This window comes from Mesoplodon mirus, assembly GCF_964341445.2.
Source record: "Mesoplodon mirus genome assembly, chromosome: X".
Taxonomy (NCBI): domain Eukaryota; kingdom Metazoa; phylum Chordata; class Mammalia; order Artiodactyla; family Ziphiidae; genus Mesoplodon; species Mesoplodon mirus.
This window is the reverse complement of record NC_138981.1, coordinates 93,753,896-93,773,362: the sequence shown is the minus strand read 5'-3', so window position 1 is coordinate 93,773,362 and position 19,467 is coordinate 93,753,896. Positions and strand designations below refer to the sequence as shown.

General features: G+C 39.0%; 1 protein-coding gene across 1 annotated transcript in view; it reads right to left on the bottom strand.

Moving 5' to 3' along the window:
• COL4A5 (collagen type IV alpha 5 chain) overlaps window positions 1-19,467 on the bottom strand; it is a gene marked incomplete at its 3' end in the record, with an annotated part of 264,450 nt that overhangs the window by 80,452 nt on the left and 164,531 nt on the right. Inside the window, exons 20-27 of the mRNA XM_082610613.1 lie at window positions 17,235-17,408; window positions 16,810-16,893; window positions 6,929-7,021; window positions 4,649-4,719; window positions 4,171-4,362; window positions 3,187-3,355; window positions 1,134-1,226; window positions 942-1,046 (exon numbers count right to left, since the gene is read on the bottom strand). Of these exons, the coding sequence (XP_082466739.1) occupies window positions 942-1,046; window positions 1,134-1,226; window positions 3,187-3,355; window positions 4,171-4,362; window positions 4,649-4,719; window positions 6,929-7,021; window positions 16,810-16,893; window positions 17,235-17,408 (981 nt within the window). The remainder of the gene's footprint in view (window positions 1-941; window positions 1,047-1,133; window positions 1,227-3,186; window positions 3,356-4,170; window positions 4,363-4,648; window positions 4,720-6,928; window positions 7,022-16,809; window positions 16,894-17,234; window positions 17,409-19,467) is intronic.

Below are 19,467 nucleotides of genomic sequence, written 5' to 3'. Positions count from 1 at the left end.
ATCACTATCATTAGAGAAATGCAAATCAAAACTACAATGAGGTATCACCTCACACCAGTCAAAATGGCCATCATCAAGAAATCTACAAAAAATAAATGCTGGAGAGGGTGTGGAGAAAGGGGAACCTTCTTGCACTGTTGGTGGGAATGTAAATTGATACAGCAACTATGGAGAACAGTATGGAAGTTCCTCAAAAAACTAAAAATAGAACTGCCATATGACCCAGCAATCCCACTACTGGGCATATACCCTGAGAAAACCATAATTCAAAAAGAGTCATGTACCACAATGTTCATTTCAGCACTACTTACAATAGCCAGGACATGGAAACAACCTAAATGTCCATCGACAGATGAATGGATAAAGAAGATGTGGCACATATATACAATGGAATAGTACTCAGCTATAAAAAGGACATGTTTAAACACTGATCTCAGACCAATGCACACTCCTGCCATTCATGAGAAAAGAAATTCTGTGAAGAATAAAGCATAACTGAAGCAACAGCCCTAAAAATTTCAGTAAATCAAGATAATATGATTTAGGATAAAACATTACTTGGATATATGTGTGCAATAAATCTGTTTTCTGTTTAATACAATCCATTCATTTAACAAATATGTATTGAGCGCTTAATATGTGCCAGAGACTTTTCTGAGCCCTGTAAATACAGTTTGAACACAAAAGACAATAATTACTGTGATATTTAAAGCTTGTATATAATTTTTGCATATCTAGGATTTAGATATTTTCTTGTCTGGAATGCTTTACATAAAGACAATGAAACTATAGTACATACATGCTGTGACTTTTCCCTTACATCTTTATTGCACATAGAAAAAAGTTGCACGAATATACTTTATCTGTTGTGTGAGCTATATCAAAGAATAATATCATACTAACCAGCTAACCTACCTTGCCTCCTACCCAGTCCTACATACCTTTGGGACCAGGTGGTCCAGGAAGCCCGATTCCAGGGATACCTGGTTCTCCTTTGCTACCAGGTATACCTGGTAAGCCTGGCTGGCCTGGGAGTCCAGGTTCACCTACGGAGAAACAGCAGTTTTTTGGAAGTAGCCAAAGAAAGAAACCAACAAGTGTTGAAGACATGGTCAAATAATTTCCTCACATACCTGGAAGACCTACTTCACCATCTCTGCCTGGGTTACCAGGCAAGCCAGGCTTCCCTGGCTGTGTTATGGTCTGACCTGGATCACCTTTAGGACCTAAGAACAAGTGGGAATTAATAGTGAATGGGAAGTGTTCACTTGACTAAAGATCTCCACTAATTAAAACAAAAAAGAAAGTACTTACAATCTTCTAAAAATTCAAACTAACAGAAATGTACGAGAAAAACAATCCTATATATATTTTCAAGGAAGATACTAAACAGAAGGATGAAATTTCAAAGAGAAAAGTAGATGACAGTTTTAAGGGTTTCCATGAAGATGGCATCTATAAAAATATTAGGCATCTATAAAAATATTTTATAAATGTAGGTCAAAAGAAAAATACTTCTTTTTGGTTAACTAGTGGTACTTTAAGGTTTTATGTGTGCAAAGTCCAAGTACAACTACTTCTCATTAATTGAAATAAGAATTTGAAATAGGCTCAGGACAAAGATGGATTTCTTAAACATGACATAAAAAGCACTAACCACGAGAGAGAAAAGGTTGATATATTTGACTACATTCAAATTGACTTCTGTTCATTAAAGACACCATACAGAGAGTGAAAATGGCAAGCCATAGTGAATTAAGATTTTGCAAAATAAATAGCTAATAAAGAACTGATACAAATAATACACACACACACACACACACACATATATTCCTCCAAATCAATAAGAAAAAGAAACAACCCAAAAGAAAAAATGGTCAAAACACTTGAATAGACATTTCACAAACAGAAATTCAAATAGTCAACAAACATATGTAAAGGTGGTAAACATTAATATACTCAGAGAAATATAAAATAAAACTGCCATGAGATATATCACACTCAACAGACTGGCAAAAATGAAAAAGTCTAACAATACAAAATACTTATGAGGATATAGAGCAACAAGAAACCTCTAATACTGCTGGTGGGAGTATAAACTGGTACAACTGCTTTGGACGTAGTTTGGAATTATCTAGTAAAGCTGAAGATGTATTTATTCTATGCCTCAAGAATGCTAATCTTAAATATATAGCCTAGCCTAGGGATTGGCAAATTTTTTCTGTAAAGGACCAGACAGCATATACTTTAGGCTTTGTGGGCCATCTTGTCTCTGTAGCAACAACAACTCTGTAGTAGTAGTGCAAAAGCAAGCATAAACAATAGTGAATGGCTGTGGATGTGTTCAAATAAAATTTTCATTTATGACAACATGTGGAGGGCCAGAGTTGTAGTTTGCTGATCTCTGTCACAGAGCAGTGTATGCACATGTACACCAGAAATATACATAAAAGAATGCACATAGAAGCATTATTCATAATAGGCCTGAACTATAAATAACCCAACTGTCCATTAACAATAGAATGCATAAAGCAACGGTGATACACACACATACACACACACAGTGGGATACTGTACAGCAGTGAAAATGAATATGCTATATCCATACACAAAGTTAACATAAAGAATACTTACCCTATGCTTCCATTAATATAACACTCAAAAAGAAGCATAATTAAAGTACTTTGTTTAGGAATACATATCTAGGTGATAAAACTATATATGGAAGGAAATTATGCAAAAGTCAGGACAGTGTTTACCTTTGGAGAAATGGAAGGGGATTATGATCGGAAAGGACAGAGAGAGGAGGATAGGGGTTTTGCGGATGCTGGCAATGTTGTGTTTCTTGACGTGTGTGGTAGTTATGTATGTGTTTCCATTATAATTATTTGTTAAACTTTGCATTATATATATCATGCACATTATATATATCATGCACTTAAAAACAACAACAGTAACAATAAATACAGTCAAAAAATTTAAAGAGAAGCCCCTCTTAAAACGCGTGCGTGCACACACACACACACACATTTATGTTTCCCTGCTAAGAAGCTCTGAGAAACCCCAATATAAATGGCCATGGAAACACAATTCTCATAAAAGGAAGCCAAGAATGGCCAAAAGATAATAAATACATTTCTGCTTTTAAGCACCAAACTAAAAACAAAACAACCATAGTAAACTCACCTGGTATTCCTGGCTGGCCTGGATTTCCTGCTACACCTTGTATGCCTTTTTCACCTGGTGGGCCTGGAGGGCCAAAACCAAGAGGGCCCATAGGCCCCCTATTTCCTGGGAGACCTGGCAAACCTGGGTTCCCAGGGGGACCTCTTTCACCCTTAAAAGCAATTCCACCCTGAAAAGGGAAAAATTTAATACAGAAACATATAGATATAACAGCTATCTGTAGGTTGGTATTACTAAGTACAACTAGAGAAATGATACAGCCATAAATAGTTCTTAAAAACTGCATAAGTGTGTGTTATTATGGGGTGGTATGTGTGATCACTCTACTTATTCATTCTTTTAACAAATAGTTTTGAGTTCCTACTATGTGCCAGGTGCTGGTGATAAAGCAAAGAATAAAAATAGGCAAAAATCTCTGCATTCATGAAGCTTACAGTCAAAAATCTCTGCGTTCATGAAGTCAAGAAGTTTACAGCCTAGCTAACATTTAATAAAATAGCACTTTCTACCTAAATATCCTGGGCTGTGTGTTGTGCACAAAATAAGAATCTACTCATTTATCTTCAATCTGTAGGCTCCATGGCACATTTCACACGGCCATCTACTCACACTAATCTCTAAGCTTACTTTATATAAAAACCAAATTAGTCTTTTGTTGTCCGGTCTAAAAAAAAAAAACAGACAAGGCTATGTGGGATAAGAAAAGGGGAACCTCACAGTGACCCATAAGCATCTTAACCTCCTGCCTACGTAGTCATAGCAAATATTACTCAATATAGCAGTGGGTTAAGCAGAAAGAATTAATAAAACTACTGAGAAAAGAACTGTAAATAAACCCTATGTAGTCAATAACAATGCACCATTAGTATATATAATCACATTCTTTTAAGCATTGATTACATGTTCATCTCAGCACCAGGCCTATCCTAGGAAACATCACTAACAATTTGACATGACAAAACCAAGAATGTCAAACCAACTCACAGGTTCTCCTTTGGGGCCAGGAAGCCCTGGCAATCCATCCTGTCCAGGGGTGCCAGGTAAACCAGGAAGCCCTGGAGCTCCAGGAGAACCCAAATCTCCTTTGTCACCCTTCATTCCCGGAAAAGTGAGGATGTCACCAGGTTCACCTTTAGGTCCGGGAAAGCCTGGAGCGCCTGGAGCTCCTGGTATGCCCTGAGGAGGTGGTGGTGGGGCAATAAAGAGGGGAAAAAGAAGAGAGAGAAAAAGAAACTCGGTTTCTTTTTTTCTAATACTTTCTCCAGTTTATCCCATCAACCTGCCCAATAACATTTAGTGTACCAAGCTATGAGTCAAGTGAGACATGAGTCAGTGAGAGTGAAAGAATCAAATATATCATAATAAGAAAACTAAATTTCTTTTATATATATCCACAAGTGAAAATCAAAGTGTAAGTGTGTTTCTTCTACTTCTTTTGTTATATGATATACTCAAAACTTACTGTTAATCCTTTGGGACCGGTTGCACCAGCGTGTCCTTTTTCACCCTTCTGTCCAGGGAAACCAAGAGATCCTAATACACACACACACACACATACACACACACAGAGTAATGTGAGCTTTGAGCTTGAAATCCTGACAAAGCTCATATAAAAATCAGCAAGCCAGGAAGTCAAGTTTTAAAATAAGAATGCCAGACTTCCCCAGGGGCGCAGTGGTTAAGAATCCGCCTGCCAATGCACCAATGCAGGGGACATGGGTTCGATCCCTGGTCCGGGAAGATCCCACATGCCATGGAGCAACTAAGCCCATGAGCCACAACTGCTGAGCCTGAGCTCTAGAGCCTGCGAGCCACAACTACTGAAGCCCACACGCCTAGAGACCGTGGTCCGCAACAAGAGAAGCCACCGCAATGAGAAGCCCACGCACCGAGACGAAGAGTAGCCCCCACTCGCCACAACTAGAGAACGCCCACATGCAGCAATGAAGACCCAACACAGCCAATAAATAAATAAATTAATTAATTAAAAAATAAGAATGCCATTCAATCCCATTTAACAAGTCACATTTTGATTTTTCTATTCTATGCTCTGAGGGTGAGGAGATCATCCTTTCTTTTAGGTAAAGCTAACATTTCCTGGTACATACAGCATTGTATCCTTAGGTATTTCCAATTCCAAAGCCTCTCAGAGCTCGCAGCTACCAAGTACTATGCACAGAAATGCTCTGCTCTTATAACCACCCCATTGCCAAGGTGAGAAGGAGATAAGGACAAAGTCTGTGTATCTTTCTTTGTTCTTACTTAAGCAATTATCCTAGATTCCTACCAGTTCTTTCTTTGGTTTGTCACTCCTGAAAATTTTGTTTATGAGGAAGGATTGGTGCTCAAAGACTAGAGGAAATATTACTAAAGCAGTGCTCTCAAAATGGGTCCCTGGACTAGTTGCATCAGCATCACCTGGGCACTGGTTAGAAATGCTAATTCTTGGGCCCTCCACCCCAGGTCTACTGAATCAGAAATTTGTGTGTGTGTGGGTGCGACCCAGGAATCTGGGATTTAACAAGCCCTCCAAGTAATTCTGATGCGCTCCCAAGTTTGAAAACCACTAGACTGGAAGTACAAGGCTAGATGATTAACTTCTAGGAGCAGCTATAAGACTTGCTGAAAATCTATTTCCAAACACCAAATGTGTGTTTGGCAGACACACTAGACAGAAAGGTAAGAGACCTGGTATCTATTCTCAGCCCTGACTGACTCAGACATGAAATGTGATTTCAAGAGAAAATAATATTGGGAAACCCCAAGAGGCAATTGAGTAAAAGAGTTGTGGGTCTGATGTATATCACATATGTTTCTGATTGGAAATGGGGAAGGAGGAGTTATATATAGAAAGAGGAAGACAAATATCATATGATATCACTTATATGTGGAATTTACAAACAGGGTACAAATGAACTTATCTACAAAACAGAAACAGAGTTACAGATGAAGAAAACAAACTTATGGCCACAAGGGGGGTAAGGGAGGAGGGGGATAAATTGGGAGACTGGAAGTGACATATACACACTACTATACATAAAATAGATAACTAATAAGGACCTACTGTATAGCACAGAGAACTCTACTCAATACTCTGTAATGGCCTATAATGGGAAAAGAATCTAAAGAAGACTGGATATATATATATATATATATATATATATATGTATAACTGATTCAATTTGCTGTACACATGAAACTAACACAACATTTAAATCAACTATACTCCAATAAATTTTTTTTTAAAAAAGAAAGAACATTTTAATTTTTTTTAATTTTTAAAAATTAAAAAAAAAAATAAAGAGGAATATTGGCAATTGATTGCCAAACTCTGGTAGAAGACCGTTTCTTAATGACAACATGTGATACATCCCAATGACTAGAATCTTGGCCACTGAAAGCCATATTCAGGGGCCAGGTATTATGAACATTTTCCCCAGTTTTCTGGAATAAAGAAGTCTGACTCTGTATAAGTTATTTTCCTCACCATATGGAAAATAAGGAAGATATTTTTCCTGGAGTAATACTGTCAAAATTCTTTAATAGAAAACGTTGGTAGCTTCAGCTACTGGAAACAAGAGCATAATTTATTTCATAGCAGATAGTGACATTTCATATTTAATTATTTATGGATGTGAGTGCCTAGCCATAAAATGAGAAACTGGCATCATTTAAAACTATAAGCTCACTAATATCTAGCCAAGAAATATTTTTAAGGTTGCCCTGAGGAAGATTGTTTTACCTGGGGGACCTGGAAGACCTGGCAAACCAGGTTCACCTGGAGGCCCTGAAACACCAGTTCCAATACAGTTGAAGCAGGTGTCACCTTTGTCACCTAGAGAAAACCATAATAAAAAACAAATTTTACTTGAAGTGGTACATATATCTTCTTTAGATAGGTTCTAAAGAAGTTAGCACTAAGGGATAATACTCCTACCTAACAGTGTAGCTGGAGAAGCCTATATCTAAAATCAATTTACTTGATAAATATTTACTGAGCACCTACTATGTGCCAAGCACTGTTCGGGGAGTTTGTAATACATTGATAAACAAAACAGACAAAATCCATACCTTCATGGTGTTTACATTCTACCAGTGGCTGGGTAAGAGAAATTGGATGTGCTTAGGGGTGGGTGGCAGGTTGCAATTTTAAATAGGGTGGTTAGGATAAGACCTCATTGAGAAGATGACACGTGATTAAAAAAAACTTAAAGGACATGGCACGTGCATAACGACTGTAGAGCAGTCCAGGTAGAAAGAGTAGCCATGTTTGGCATATAGAAGGAACATCAAGGAGAACAGATTGCGGGAGTACAGTGAGGAAGGGGAACCAGGTCAGACAGTTAACAGGTTATAACAAGTGGCATATCATAAAATATCACATAGGCCACCACAAAGACTGTGGCTTTTACTGTGAGTGAAATGAGAATCTAGGAGAAGAAATTAAACAGAAAAGCAACATGATATGACTTAAGTTTTAAAAGGATGACTTTGGTTGCTATGTTAATATAATCTAAGTACAAGGATCGAAACAGGGTAACCACATAAGTGGCTACTGCTGAAGTGATCTAGGAGAGATAGTAGCTCATTCCAGAGTGACAGCAATGAACATGATGAGAATTGATTAGATTCTAGACATTTTTGAAAGTAGAGCCGATAGGGTTTTCTCATGGATCACATATAGAATGCAAAAGAAAAAGGGAATCAAGGACGACTCCATGGCAGATCAAAGGTCGAAATGTAAAAGGCAAAAACGATAAAGCTTTTAGAAGAAAACATAGAGGAATATCATCAGGTCCTTGGGATAAGCAAAGATTTCTAAAACAGAACATAAATAGCACTAACCATATAAGAGGACATTAATAATTTGACTTCTTTTAATTAACAACTTCTGTTCAAGAAAAGACATGAGTAAAAAATCAAGTCACAGAATGGGAGGATATATTTGTGATACATATATCCAACAACCCAATTAAAATAGAAAAAGATAGGTACTTTACAAAAAGAATGTACAGACTATAAGAAAAGTGGCTCAGCATCAATAAGTTGTGAGAGAAATGGAAACTAAATCCTCTTTGTAAAATGGTTTGGTAAGATGGCGGAAGAGTAAGATGCGGAGATCACCTTCCTCCCCACGGATACACCATAAATACAGCTACACGTGGAACAACTCCTACAGAACACCTACTGAATGCTGGCAGAAGACCCCAGACCTCCCAAAAGGCAAGAAACTCCCCACATACCTGGGTAGGGCAAAGCGGAGAGATCCCCGAACAGAGGATCGGTACCGAGCGGCACTCACCAGCCCGAGAGGCTTCTCTGCTCGCCCGCCGGGGCGGGCGGCGCTGGAAGATGAGGCTTGGGCTTCGGTCAGAGCGTAGGGAGAGGACTGGGGCTGGCGGCGAGAACTCAGCCTGAAGGGGGCTAATGTGCCACAGCTAGCCGGCAGGGAGTCCGGGAAAACTCTGGAGCTGCCGAAGAGGCAAGAGACTTTTTCTTCCCTCTTGGTTTCCTGGTGCGCGAGGAGAAGGGATTAAGAGCGCTGCTTAAAGGGGCTCCACAGACGGGCGTGAGTCGCGACTGAAAGCGCGGAGCCCAGTGATGGGCGTGGGACGCTGGGGCTGCTGCTGCCTCCGCCAAGAAGCCTGTGTGCGAGCGCAGGTCACTGTCCACACCGCCCTTCTGGGAGCCCGTGCAGCCCGCCACTGCCGGGGTCCTGGGATCCAGGGGCGGCTTCCCTGGGAGAATGCACGGCATGCCTCGGGCTGGTGCAACGTCACGCCGAACTCTGCCACTGCAGGCACGCCCCGCACTCCGTGCCCCTCCCTCCTGCCCGGCCTGAGTGAGCCAGAGTCCCCGAAGAGGCTGCTCCTTTAACCCTGTCCTGTTTGAGCGAAGAACAGATGCCCTCCGGCGACCTACACACAGAGGCGGGGCCAAAACCAAAGCTGAGACCCAGGAGCTGTGAGAACAAAGAAGAGAAAGGGAAACCTCTCCCAGCAGCCTCAGAAGCAGCGGATTAAAGCTCCACAATCAAATTGATGTACCCTGCATCTGTGGAATACATGAATAGACAACAAATCATCCCAAATTGAGGAGCCAGGAGTCAGTGCTGTGCCTCTGAGGTGGGAGAGACAACTTCAGGACACTGGTCCACAAGAGACCTCCCAGCTCCACATAATATCAAACGGCGAAAATCTTCCAGAGATCTCCATCTCAACACCAGCACCCAGCTTCACTCAACGACCAGCAAGCTACAGTGCTGGACACCCTATGCCAAACAACTAGCAAGACAGGAACACAACGCCACCCATTAGCAGAGAGGCGGCCTAAAATCATAAAAAAGTCTGCAGACACCCCAAAACACACCACCAGACGTGGACCTGCCCACCAGAAAGACAAGATCCAGCCTCATCCACCAGAACACAGGCACTAGTCCCCTCCTCCAGGAAGCCTACACAACCCACTAAATCAACCTTAGCCACTGGGGACAGACACCAAAAACAACGGGAACTACGAACCTGCAGCCTGCAAAAAGGAGACCCCAAACACAGTAACATAAGCAAAATGAGAAGACAGAAAAACACACAGCAGGAGAAGGAGCAAGATAAAAACGCACCAGACCTAACAAATGAAGAGGTAATAGGCAGTCTACCCGAAAAAGAATTCAGAATAATGATGGTAAGGATGATCCAAGATTCTATTTCCAAGATCCAAAATCTTGGAAATAGAATAGACAAAATGCAAGAAACAGTTAACAAGGACCTAGAAGAACTAAAGATGAATCAAGCATCAATTAAAAACACAATAAATGAAATAAAAAATACTCTAGATGGGATCAATAGCAGAATAACTGAGGCAGAAGAACGGATCAGTGAGGTGGAAGATAAAATAGTGGAAATAACTGCTGCAGAGCAAAATAAAGAAAAAAGAATGAAAAGAACAGAGGACAGTCTCAGAGACCTCTGGGACAACATTAAACGCACCAACATTCGAATTATAGGGGTTCCAGAAGAAGAAGAGAAAAAGAAAGGGACTGAGAAAATATTTGAAGAGATTATAGTTGAAAACTTCCCTAATATGGGAAAGGAAATAGTGAATCAAGTCCAGGAGGCACAGAGTCCCATACAGAATAAATCCAAGGAGAAATACGCCAAGACACATATTAATCAAACTGTCAAAAATTAAACACAAAGAAATCATATTAAAAGCAGCAAGGAGGGCCTCCCTGGTGGCGCAGTGGTTGAGAGTCTGCCTGCCGATGCAGGGGATACGGGTTCATGCCCCGGTCTGGGAGGATCCCATATGCCGCGGAGCGGCTGGGCCCGTGAGCCATGGCCGCTGGGCCTGCGCGTCCGGAGCCTGTGCTCTGCAACGGGAGAGGCCACAACAGTGAGAGGCCCACATACCGCAAAAAAAAAAAAAAAAAAAAAAAGCAGCAAGGAAAAAACAACAAATAACACACAAGGGAATCCCCATCAGGTTAACAGCTGATCTCTCAGCAGAAACTCTACAAGCCAGAAGGGAGTGGCAGGACATAATTAAAGTGATGAAGGAGAGAAACCTGCAACCAAGATTACTCTACCCAGCAAGGACCTCATTCAGATTTGATGGAGAAATTAAAACGTTTACAGACAAGCAAAAGCTGAGAGAGTTCAGCACCACCAAACCAGCTTTACAACAAATGCTAAAGGAACTTCTCTAGGCAAGAAACACAACAGAAGGAAAAGACCTACAATAACGAACCCAAAACAATTAAGAAAATGGGAATAGGAACATACATATTGATAATTACCTTAAATGTAAATGGACTAAATGCTCCCACCAAAAGACACAGATTGGCTGAATGGATACAAAAACAAGACCCATATATATGCTGTCTACAAGAGACCCACTTCAGACCTAGAGACACATACAGATTGAAAGTAAGGGGATGGAAAAAGATATTCCATGCAAATGGAAACCAAACGAAAGCTGGAGTAGCAATTCTCATATCAGACAAAATAGACTTTAAAATAAAGACTACTAGAAGAGACAAAGAAGGACACTACATAATGATCAAGGGATCGATCCAAGAAGAAGATATAACAATTGTAAATATTTATGCACCCAACATAGGAGCACCTCAATACATAAGGCAAATACTAACAGCCATAAAAGGAGAAATCGACAGTAACACAATCATAGTAGGGGACTTTAACACCCCACTTTCACCAATGGACAGATCATCCAAAATGAAAATAAATAAGGAAACACAAGCTTTAAATGATACATTAAACAAGATGGACTTAATTGATATTTATAGGACATTCCATCCAAAAACAACAGAATACACATTTTTCTCAAGTGCTCATTGAACATTCTCCAGGATAGATCATATCTTGGGTCACAAATCAAGCCTTGGTATATTTAAGAAAATTGACATTGTATCAAGTACCTTTTCCGACCACAATGCTATGAGACTAGATATCAATTACAGGAAAAGATCTGTAAAAAATACAAACACATGGAGGCTAAACAATACACTACTTAATAACGAAGTGATCACTGAAGAAATCAAAGAGGAAATTAAAAAATACCTAGAAAAAAAAGACAATGGAGACACGACGACCCAAAACCTATGGGATGCAGCAAAAGCAGTTCTAAGAGGGAAGTTTATAGCAATACAATCCCACCTTAAGAAACAGGAAACATCTCGAATAAACAACCTAACCTTGCACCTAAAGCAATTAGAGAAAGAAGAACAAAAACATCCCAAAGTTAGAAGAAGGAAAGAAATCATAAAAATCAGATCAGAAATAAATGAAAAAGAAATGAAGGAAACGATAGAAAAGATCAATAAAACTAAAAGCTGGTTCTTTGAGAAGATAAACAAAATTGATAAACCATTAGCCACACTCATCAAGTAAAAAGGTAGAAGACTCAAATCAATAGAATTAGAAATGAAAAAGGAGAAGTAACAACTGACACTGCAGAAATACAAAAGATCATGAGAGATTACTATAGGCAACTCTATGCCAATAAAATGGACAACCTGGAAGAAATGGACAAATTCTTAGAAATGCACAACCTGCCAAGACTGAATCAGGAAGAAATAGAAAATATGAACAGACCAATCACAAGCACTGAAATTGAAACTGTGATTAAAAATCTTCCAACAAACAAAAGCCCAGGACCAGATGGCTTCACAGGCGAATTCTATCAAACATTTAGAGAAGAGCTAACACCTATCCTTCTCAAACTCTTCCAAAATATAGCAGAGGGAGGAACACTCCCAAACTCATTCTACGAGGCCACCATCACCTTGATACCAAAACCAGACAAGGATGTCACAAAGAAAGAAAACTACAGGCCAATATCACTGATGAACATAGATGCAAAAATCCTCAACAAAATACTAGCAAACAGAATCCAACAGCACATTAAAAGGATCATACACCATGATCAAGTGGGGTTTATTCGAGGAATGCGAGGATTCTTCAATATACGCAAATCAATCAATGTGATACACCATATTAACAAATTGAAGGAGAAAAACCATATGATCATCTCAATAGATGCAGAGAAAGCTTTCGACAAAATTCAACATCCATTTATGATAAAAACCCTGCAGAAAGTAGGCATAGAGGGAACTTTCCTCAACATAATAAAGGCCATATATGACAAACCCACAGCCAGCATCGTCCTCAATGGTGAAAACCTGAAACCATTTCCACTAAGATCAGGAACAAGACAAGGTTGCCCACTCTCACCACTCTTATTCAACATAGTTTTGGAAGTTTTAGCCACAGCAATCAGAGAAGAAAAGGAAATAAAAGGAATCCAAATCGGAAAAGAAGAAATAAAGCTGTCACTGTTTGCAGATGACATGATACTATACATAGAGAATCCTAAAGATGCTACCAGAAAACTACTAGAGCTAATCAATGAATTTGGTAAAGTTGCAGGATACAAAATTAATGCACAGAAATCTCTGGCATTCCTATATACTAATGATGAAAAATCTGAAAGTGAAATCAAGGAAACCCTCCCATTTACCATTGCAACAAAAAGAATAAAATATCTAGGAATAAACCTACCTAAGGAGACAAAAGACCTGTATGCAGAAAACTAGAAGACACTGATGAAAGAAATTAAAGATGATACAAATAGATGGAGAGATGTACCACGTTCTTGGATTGGAAGAATCAACATTGTGAAAATGACTCTACTACCCAAAGCAATCTACAGATTCAATGCAATCCCTATCAAACTACCACTGGCATTTTTCACAGAACTAGAGCAAAACATTTCACAATTTGTATGGAAACACAAAAGACCCCGAATAGCCAAAGCAATCTTGAGAACGAAAAATGGAGCTGGAGGAATCAGGCTCCCTGACTTCAGACTATACTACAAAGCTACAGTAATCAAGGCAGTATGGTACTGGCACAAAAACAGAAAGATAGATCAATGGAACAGGATAGAAAGCCCAGAGATAAACCCACGCACATATGGTCACCTTATCTTTGATAAAGGAGGCAGGAATGTACAGTGGACAAAGGACAGTCTCTTCAATAAGTGGTGCTGGGAAAACTGGATAGGGACATGTAAAAGTATGAGATTAGATCACTCCCTAACACCATACACAAAAATAAGCTCAAAATGGATTAAAGACCTAAATGTAAGGCCAGACACTATCAAACTCTTAGAGGAAAACATAGGCAGAACACTCTATGACATAAATCACAGCAAGATCCTTTTTGACCCACCTCCTAGAGAAATGGAAATAAAGACAAAAATAAACAAATGGGACCTAATGAAACTTAAAAGCTTCTGCACAGCAAAGGAAACCATAAACAAGACCAAAAGACAACCCTCAGAATGGGAGAAAATATTTGCAAATGAAGCAACTGACAAAGGATTAATCTCCAACATTTATAAGCAGCTCATGTAGCTCAATAACAAAAAAACAAACAACCCAATCCAAAAATGGGCAGAAGACCTAAATAGACATTTCTCCACAGAAGATATATAGACTGCCAACAAACACATGAAAGGATGCTCAACATCTTTACTCATTAGAGAAATGCAAATCAAAACTACAATGAGATATCATCTCACACCAGTCAGAATGGCCATCATGAAAAAATCTAGAAACAATAAATGCTGGAGAGGGTGTGGAAAAAAGGGAACACTCTTGCACTGCTGGTGGGAATGTGAATTGGTACAGCCACTATGGAGAACGGTATGGAGGTTCCTTAAAAAACGACAAATAGAACTACCATATGACCCAGCAATCCCACTACTGGGCATATACCCTGAGAAAACCATAATTCAAAAAGAGACATGTACCAAAATGTTCATAGCAGCCCTATTTACAATAGCCCGGAGATGGAAACAACCTAAGTGTCCATCATCGGATGAATGCGTAAAGAAGATGTGGCACATATATACAATGGAATATTACTCAGCCATAAAAAGAAATGAAATTGAGCTATTTGTAATGAGGTGGATGGACCTAGAGTCTGTCATACAGAATGAAGTAAGTCAGAAAGAGAAAGACAAATACTGTATGCTGACACATATATATGGAATTTAAGAAAAAAATGTCATGAAGAACATAGGGGTAAGACAGGAATAAAGACACAGACCTACTAGAGAATGGACTTGAGGATATGGGGAGGGGGAAGGGTAAGCTGTGACAAAGTGAAAGAGAGGCATGGACATATATACACTACCAAACGTAAGGTAGATAGCTAGTGGGAAGCAGCCGCATAGCACAGGGAGATCAGCTTGGTGCTTTGTGACCTCCTGGAGGGGTGGGATAGGGAGGGTGGGAGGGAGACGCAAAAGGGAGAGGATATGGGAACATATGTATATGTATAACTGATTAAATTTGTTATAAAGCAAAAAATAAAAAAAAAATGGTTTGGTGATATCTATGGAATCAAAGATACATCTACCTTATGACCCAAAAATTCCATTACCAGGTTTACACAACAGAAATGAATGCTTATGTCCTACTATATATATATATATATATATATATATGTGAATGTTCATAGCAGCGTTCATAATAGCCCCAGGCCAAATGTCCATTAACATTAGAATGGATGAATATGAATAGGAATATTCATTCAATGAAATACCAAAGAGCAGTGAAAAAATACTGCTACAAACAAAAACATGGATATACCTCACAGATATAGTATCAAGCAAAAGAAGCCAGATAAAATATTGAGAGATAAAACAGCCCATACTGTATGATTCCATTTATACAAAGTTCAAAGTTAGGCAAACTGTTTGATTGAGGATACAACAGTGGTTACCTTTGGGAGTGTTGACTAGGATGCACAAGAGAGTCTTCTAGAGTCTTGGAAAAGTTCTATATTTTGATTTAGACAGTAGTTACACGGGAGGTAATAGATAGACATACATACAGAGAGATATACATATAGAGACAAAGTATATATAGGAGGAGACATATCTATATATAGAGAGAGACATATCTATACCTATATCTATATCTAATATATATGATATGCCAGGAAGATAGGAAGAAAAACAGAGCATGTAATATACTGAAAACCAAGTGAAGAAAGTGTTAAAGAATGGAAAAATCAAGGAAATAATGGACTGAGACTTGATATTTGAATTGGCAGTGAACAGGCTGCTGATGACTTTGACAAAAGCAGCATCTATGGAGTGGTGGGGGGAGGGGAGTGAAGTCCTGAGGAGTATGCTTAAGAGAAAATGAGAGTAGAGTTATCTAGAGACAGTGACTAGAAAATTCTTGAAGCGTTTTGCTCCAAATGGAAGCAGAGGAATGGCGTAGTATCAGGCAGGGGAAGTGGGATTATGACAAAATATTTTTAGATGGGTGAAAACAGCATATTTGTATACTGCTGGGAATGATCCAATAAAAGGGGAAAATTGATGATATGGGAGAGACAAGAATTTCTGGAATGAATTTTTGGGGGAGAACAAGAGGAAACTGAATCTATTGTACAAACAGAAGAATTGCTTTAGATAGGATCAGTAACAATAATAGGCAGGAAGGTAGAATATAGGGGCAAGATGCAAATAGGTGGGTAAATATGGTGGTGGTGGCAATCTGTGAAAGTTCTCTTGTTATTGCTTCAATTGGTCAGTGGAGGAGGAAGCAAAGTCAGAATCCTAAAATGAGAATGGAAGAGGAGGTGTTAGAAGTTTGAAGAGGGAAGGCACAGGCTCAGAAGAGGTGGTAATTTGGAATTACCAGGGCTGTGCTTTTGGTTGAAGTGAGTACAATGGCAGGAGAGGAGGGCAAAGGTGTCAAGAGTTTATGTATGCGATTGATTATGGAATTTAAGCTGGGTTAAGAGAGAAGAAAGGACATCAAAAGGTTGAGGGACGGTCAAAGTTGGTAGGTTTCAGTGAGTGTGAAGTAATGTTGGAGTCAGGTTATTAGAGGTAGTAAGCCAGAAAGATAGGATGTAGTGGTCACAAAATGAGATTTGGGAAATCAAAATATGGAAGTGTGCACTACTGGTAATGTGTGGTCTTGGGGTATGACCATGGGAGTGAGTGGCTGAGGTAGGGTGGAGGATATAGGGGATTTTGCTGATGATTTCAAAGGATGAAGGAATATGGGAATCAAACCTTTCACTCCTTGTTCTCCTTGGAGTCCTCTATCACCTGGAGATCCTGGAGGGCCAGGAGGGCCTGCTTCACATACCTCATCACCTGAGATAAGATAAAACAAGAACAGCAAGCCAATTGTTGTAAAATATCCAGAAGACAACAAAGAGAAAGTCTGATAGGCTAGAAAAAAAAGATCTATTTTCAGTTATTTCTCTGCATTAATACAACTACCTATAAAGAAAAGGAAGATATAATATTAGTGATAATTTGAAGAACAAATCTAAATATCAAATAATCACCAAAAATCAAAAGTAGAAGCAGTGGAAGAATATTTAGCTATCAGAAATACAAAGAATGATGCCAACCTTCAGCTAGATTCACTTATAAATAAAGACAAAACAAAAACAACAATAGAACTTAACAGGAAAAAAACTATAGCTTACTAGGAGGGATGTGAGGGCCAGGAGGGCCAGGAGGCCCTGGAAGGCCAGGAGCCCCAGGCTGTCCATCAAGTCCAGGAGATCCAGGAATGGAAATTCCAGGTGGACCTTCATCACCTTTCTGGCCCCTTTCCCCAGGAAAGCCAGGGGGCCCAGGAGGACCTGTAACTGCAAGTCCTAGGATAAAAACAAATACCCATTAAAAGTGATCAAAATGATCTTATTTAGACATATTACTTTGGGTCTCAATGAGACATTAAGTAATGATAAGATCTTCCTTTAATGTATAATACCAGTTATGTTCTTAGTTTTTTCTATGAGAATCAACATCTAGAGAAAAGATGGAAAGTTCCAATAATGTAAGTACTACTTTGAGTATAAGAAAGAATAATTTAATGTAGCTTTATTACTTTTGGAAATGTACTAATAACTAACTCTCTACTCACTCTCCTTTGACACTGTGATCTTTTTAATCTCAGAAATACCAGGAAGCCATTTACAGGAAAAAAAGAGACATCTCAAAATTCTCATGTAAACGTGGCTCTGTTTCTGGACATTCTTCTGTTCCACTATCTGTTCCTGCATCATTAACACACTTTTTCATTACTACAGCTTTATAATGTTTTCAAAACTGGTAAGGAAAATATGCCCATCTTTGTTCTTTTTAAAACCATCTTCACTACACTTACAAATTTACTCTTCCAATGAACTTCAGAGTCAGCTTGTCAGTTTCACTTTTTAAAAAAACATTGTAATTTGAATGAGATTAATTTGAATTTAAAGATTAAATTTTGGTAGAATTGCCTGTATATAATATTGAGTTCTTGCATCAAGTAATAACTAAGTATTATATCTTTCCATTTATTAATTTTATATTATTTAATAGTATTTTACAAAGTTATGAAAGAGATCTTAAACATCTTTTGTTTGGTTTATTCATGGGTAAATCTGATTGCTAATGTCAGTTTTATGACTGTTACTTTTGTTAACTGGATTTTGTCCTCTTGTACGTTTAATTATTTTATTGCTGGTTTAGAGGAAGGTAAGTTATTTAAGTTTGCAACTCATATTTGGCTACCTTGCAAACATTCTAAGTTCTGGTAATTTGTCATTTGATTCTTTTAGGCTCTATGGGTAGATTATCACATGGCCTGTGAATAACCAAAATTTAGTTTGCTTTTTGTTTTTTATCCATACACCTCTGTTTTTTTCAAGACTTAGTATGCTGGCTGGGATCTTCAGTATAAGAACAAACAGTATTGGTGACCATATCTTTATCTTATTTTTGACTTGAATGAGAATGCTCCTGATGTTTCACCAAAAAGTATGACATTTCCTGAACAGTCCTGTACTTCCTGTATGAAGTAGATAGCTTCAAGAGAATATAAGACATCAAGTCTTATATTCTGCCATCAAATTAAGACAGTTCCCTTTTTTATATAAACTTATTTATTTTATTTATTTACTTTTGGCTGCTTTGGTTCTTTGTTGCTGTGTGTGGCTTTCGCTAGTTGCGGCGAGCGGGGGCTACTCTTCACTGAGGTGCCTGGGCTTCTCATTGTGGTGGCTTCTCTTGTTGTGGAGCACGGGCTCTAGGCACACGGGCTTCAGTAGTTGTGGCTCGTGGGCTCTAGAGCGCAGGCTCAGTAGTTGTGGTGCACAGGCTTAGTTGCTCCACGGCATGTGGGATCTTCCCGGACCAGGGCTCGCACCCATGTCCCCTGCGTTGGCAGGCGGACTCTCAACCACTGTGCCACCAGGGAAGCCCAAGACAGTTCCTTTTTTATTTTTCTGAATTTTATTTTATTTTTTTATACAGCAGGTTCTTATTAGTTATCCATTTTATACATATTAGTGTATATATGTCAATCCCAATCTCCCAGTTCATCACAACACCCCACCCCACCACCACTTTCCCCACTTCATGTCCATACATTTGTCCTCTACATCTGTGCCTCTATTTCTGCCTTGCAAACCAGTTCATCTGTACCATTTTTCTAGATTCCATATATATGTGTTAATATACGATATGTTTTTCTTTCTGATTTACTTCACTCTGTATGACAGTCTCTAGATCCATCCATGTCTCTACAAATGACCCAGTTTCGTTCCTTTTTATGTCTAATAGTCCATTGTATATATGTACCATGACTTCTTTATCCATTCGTCTGTCGATGGGCATTTAGGTTGCTTCCATGACCTGGCTACTGCAAATAGTGCTGCAATGAACATTGGG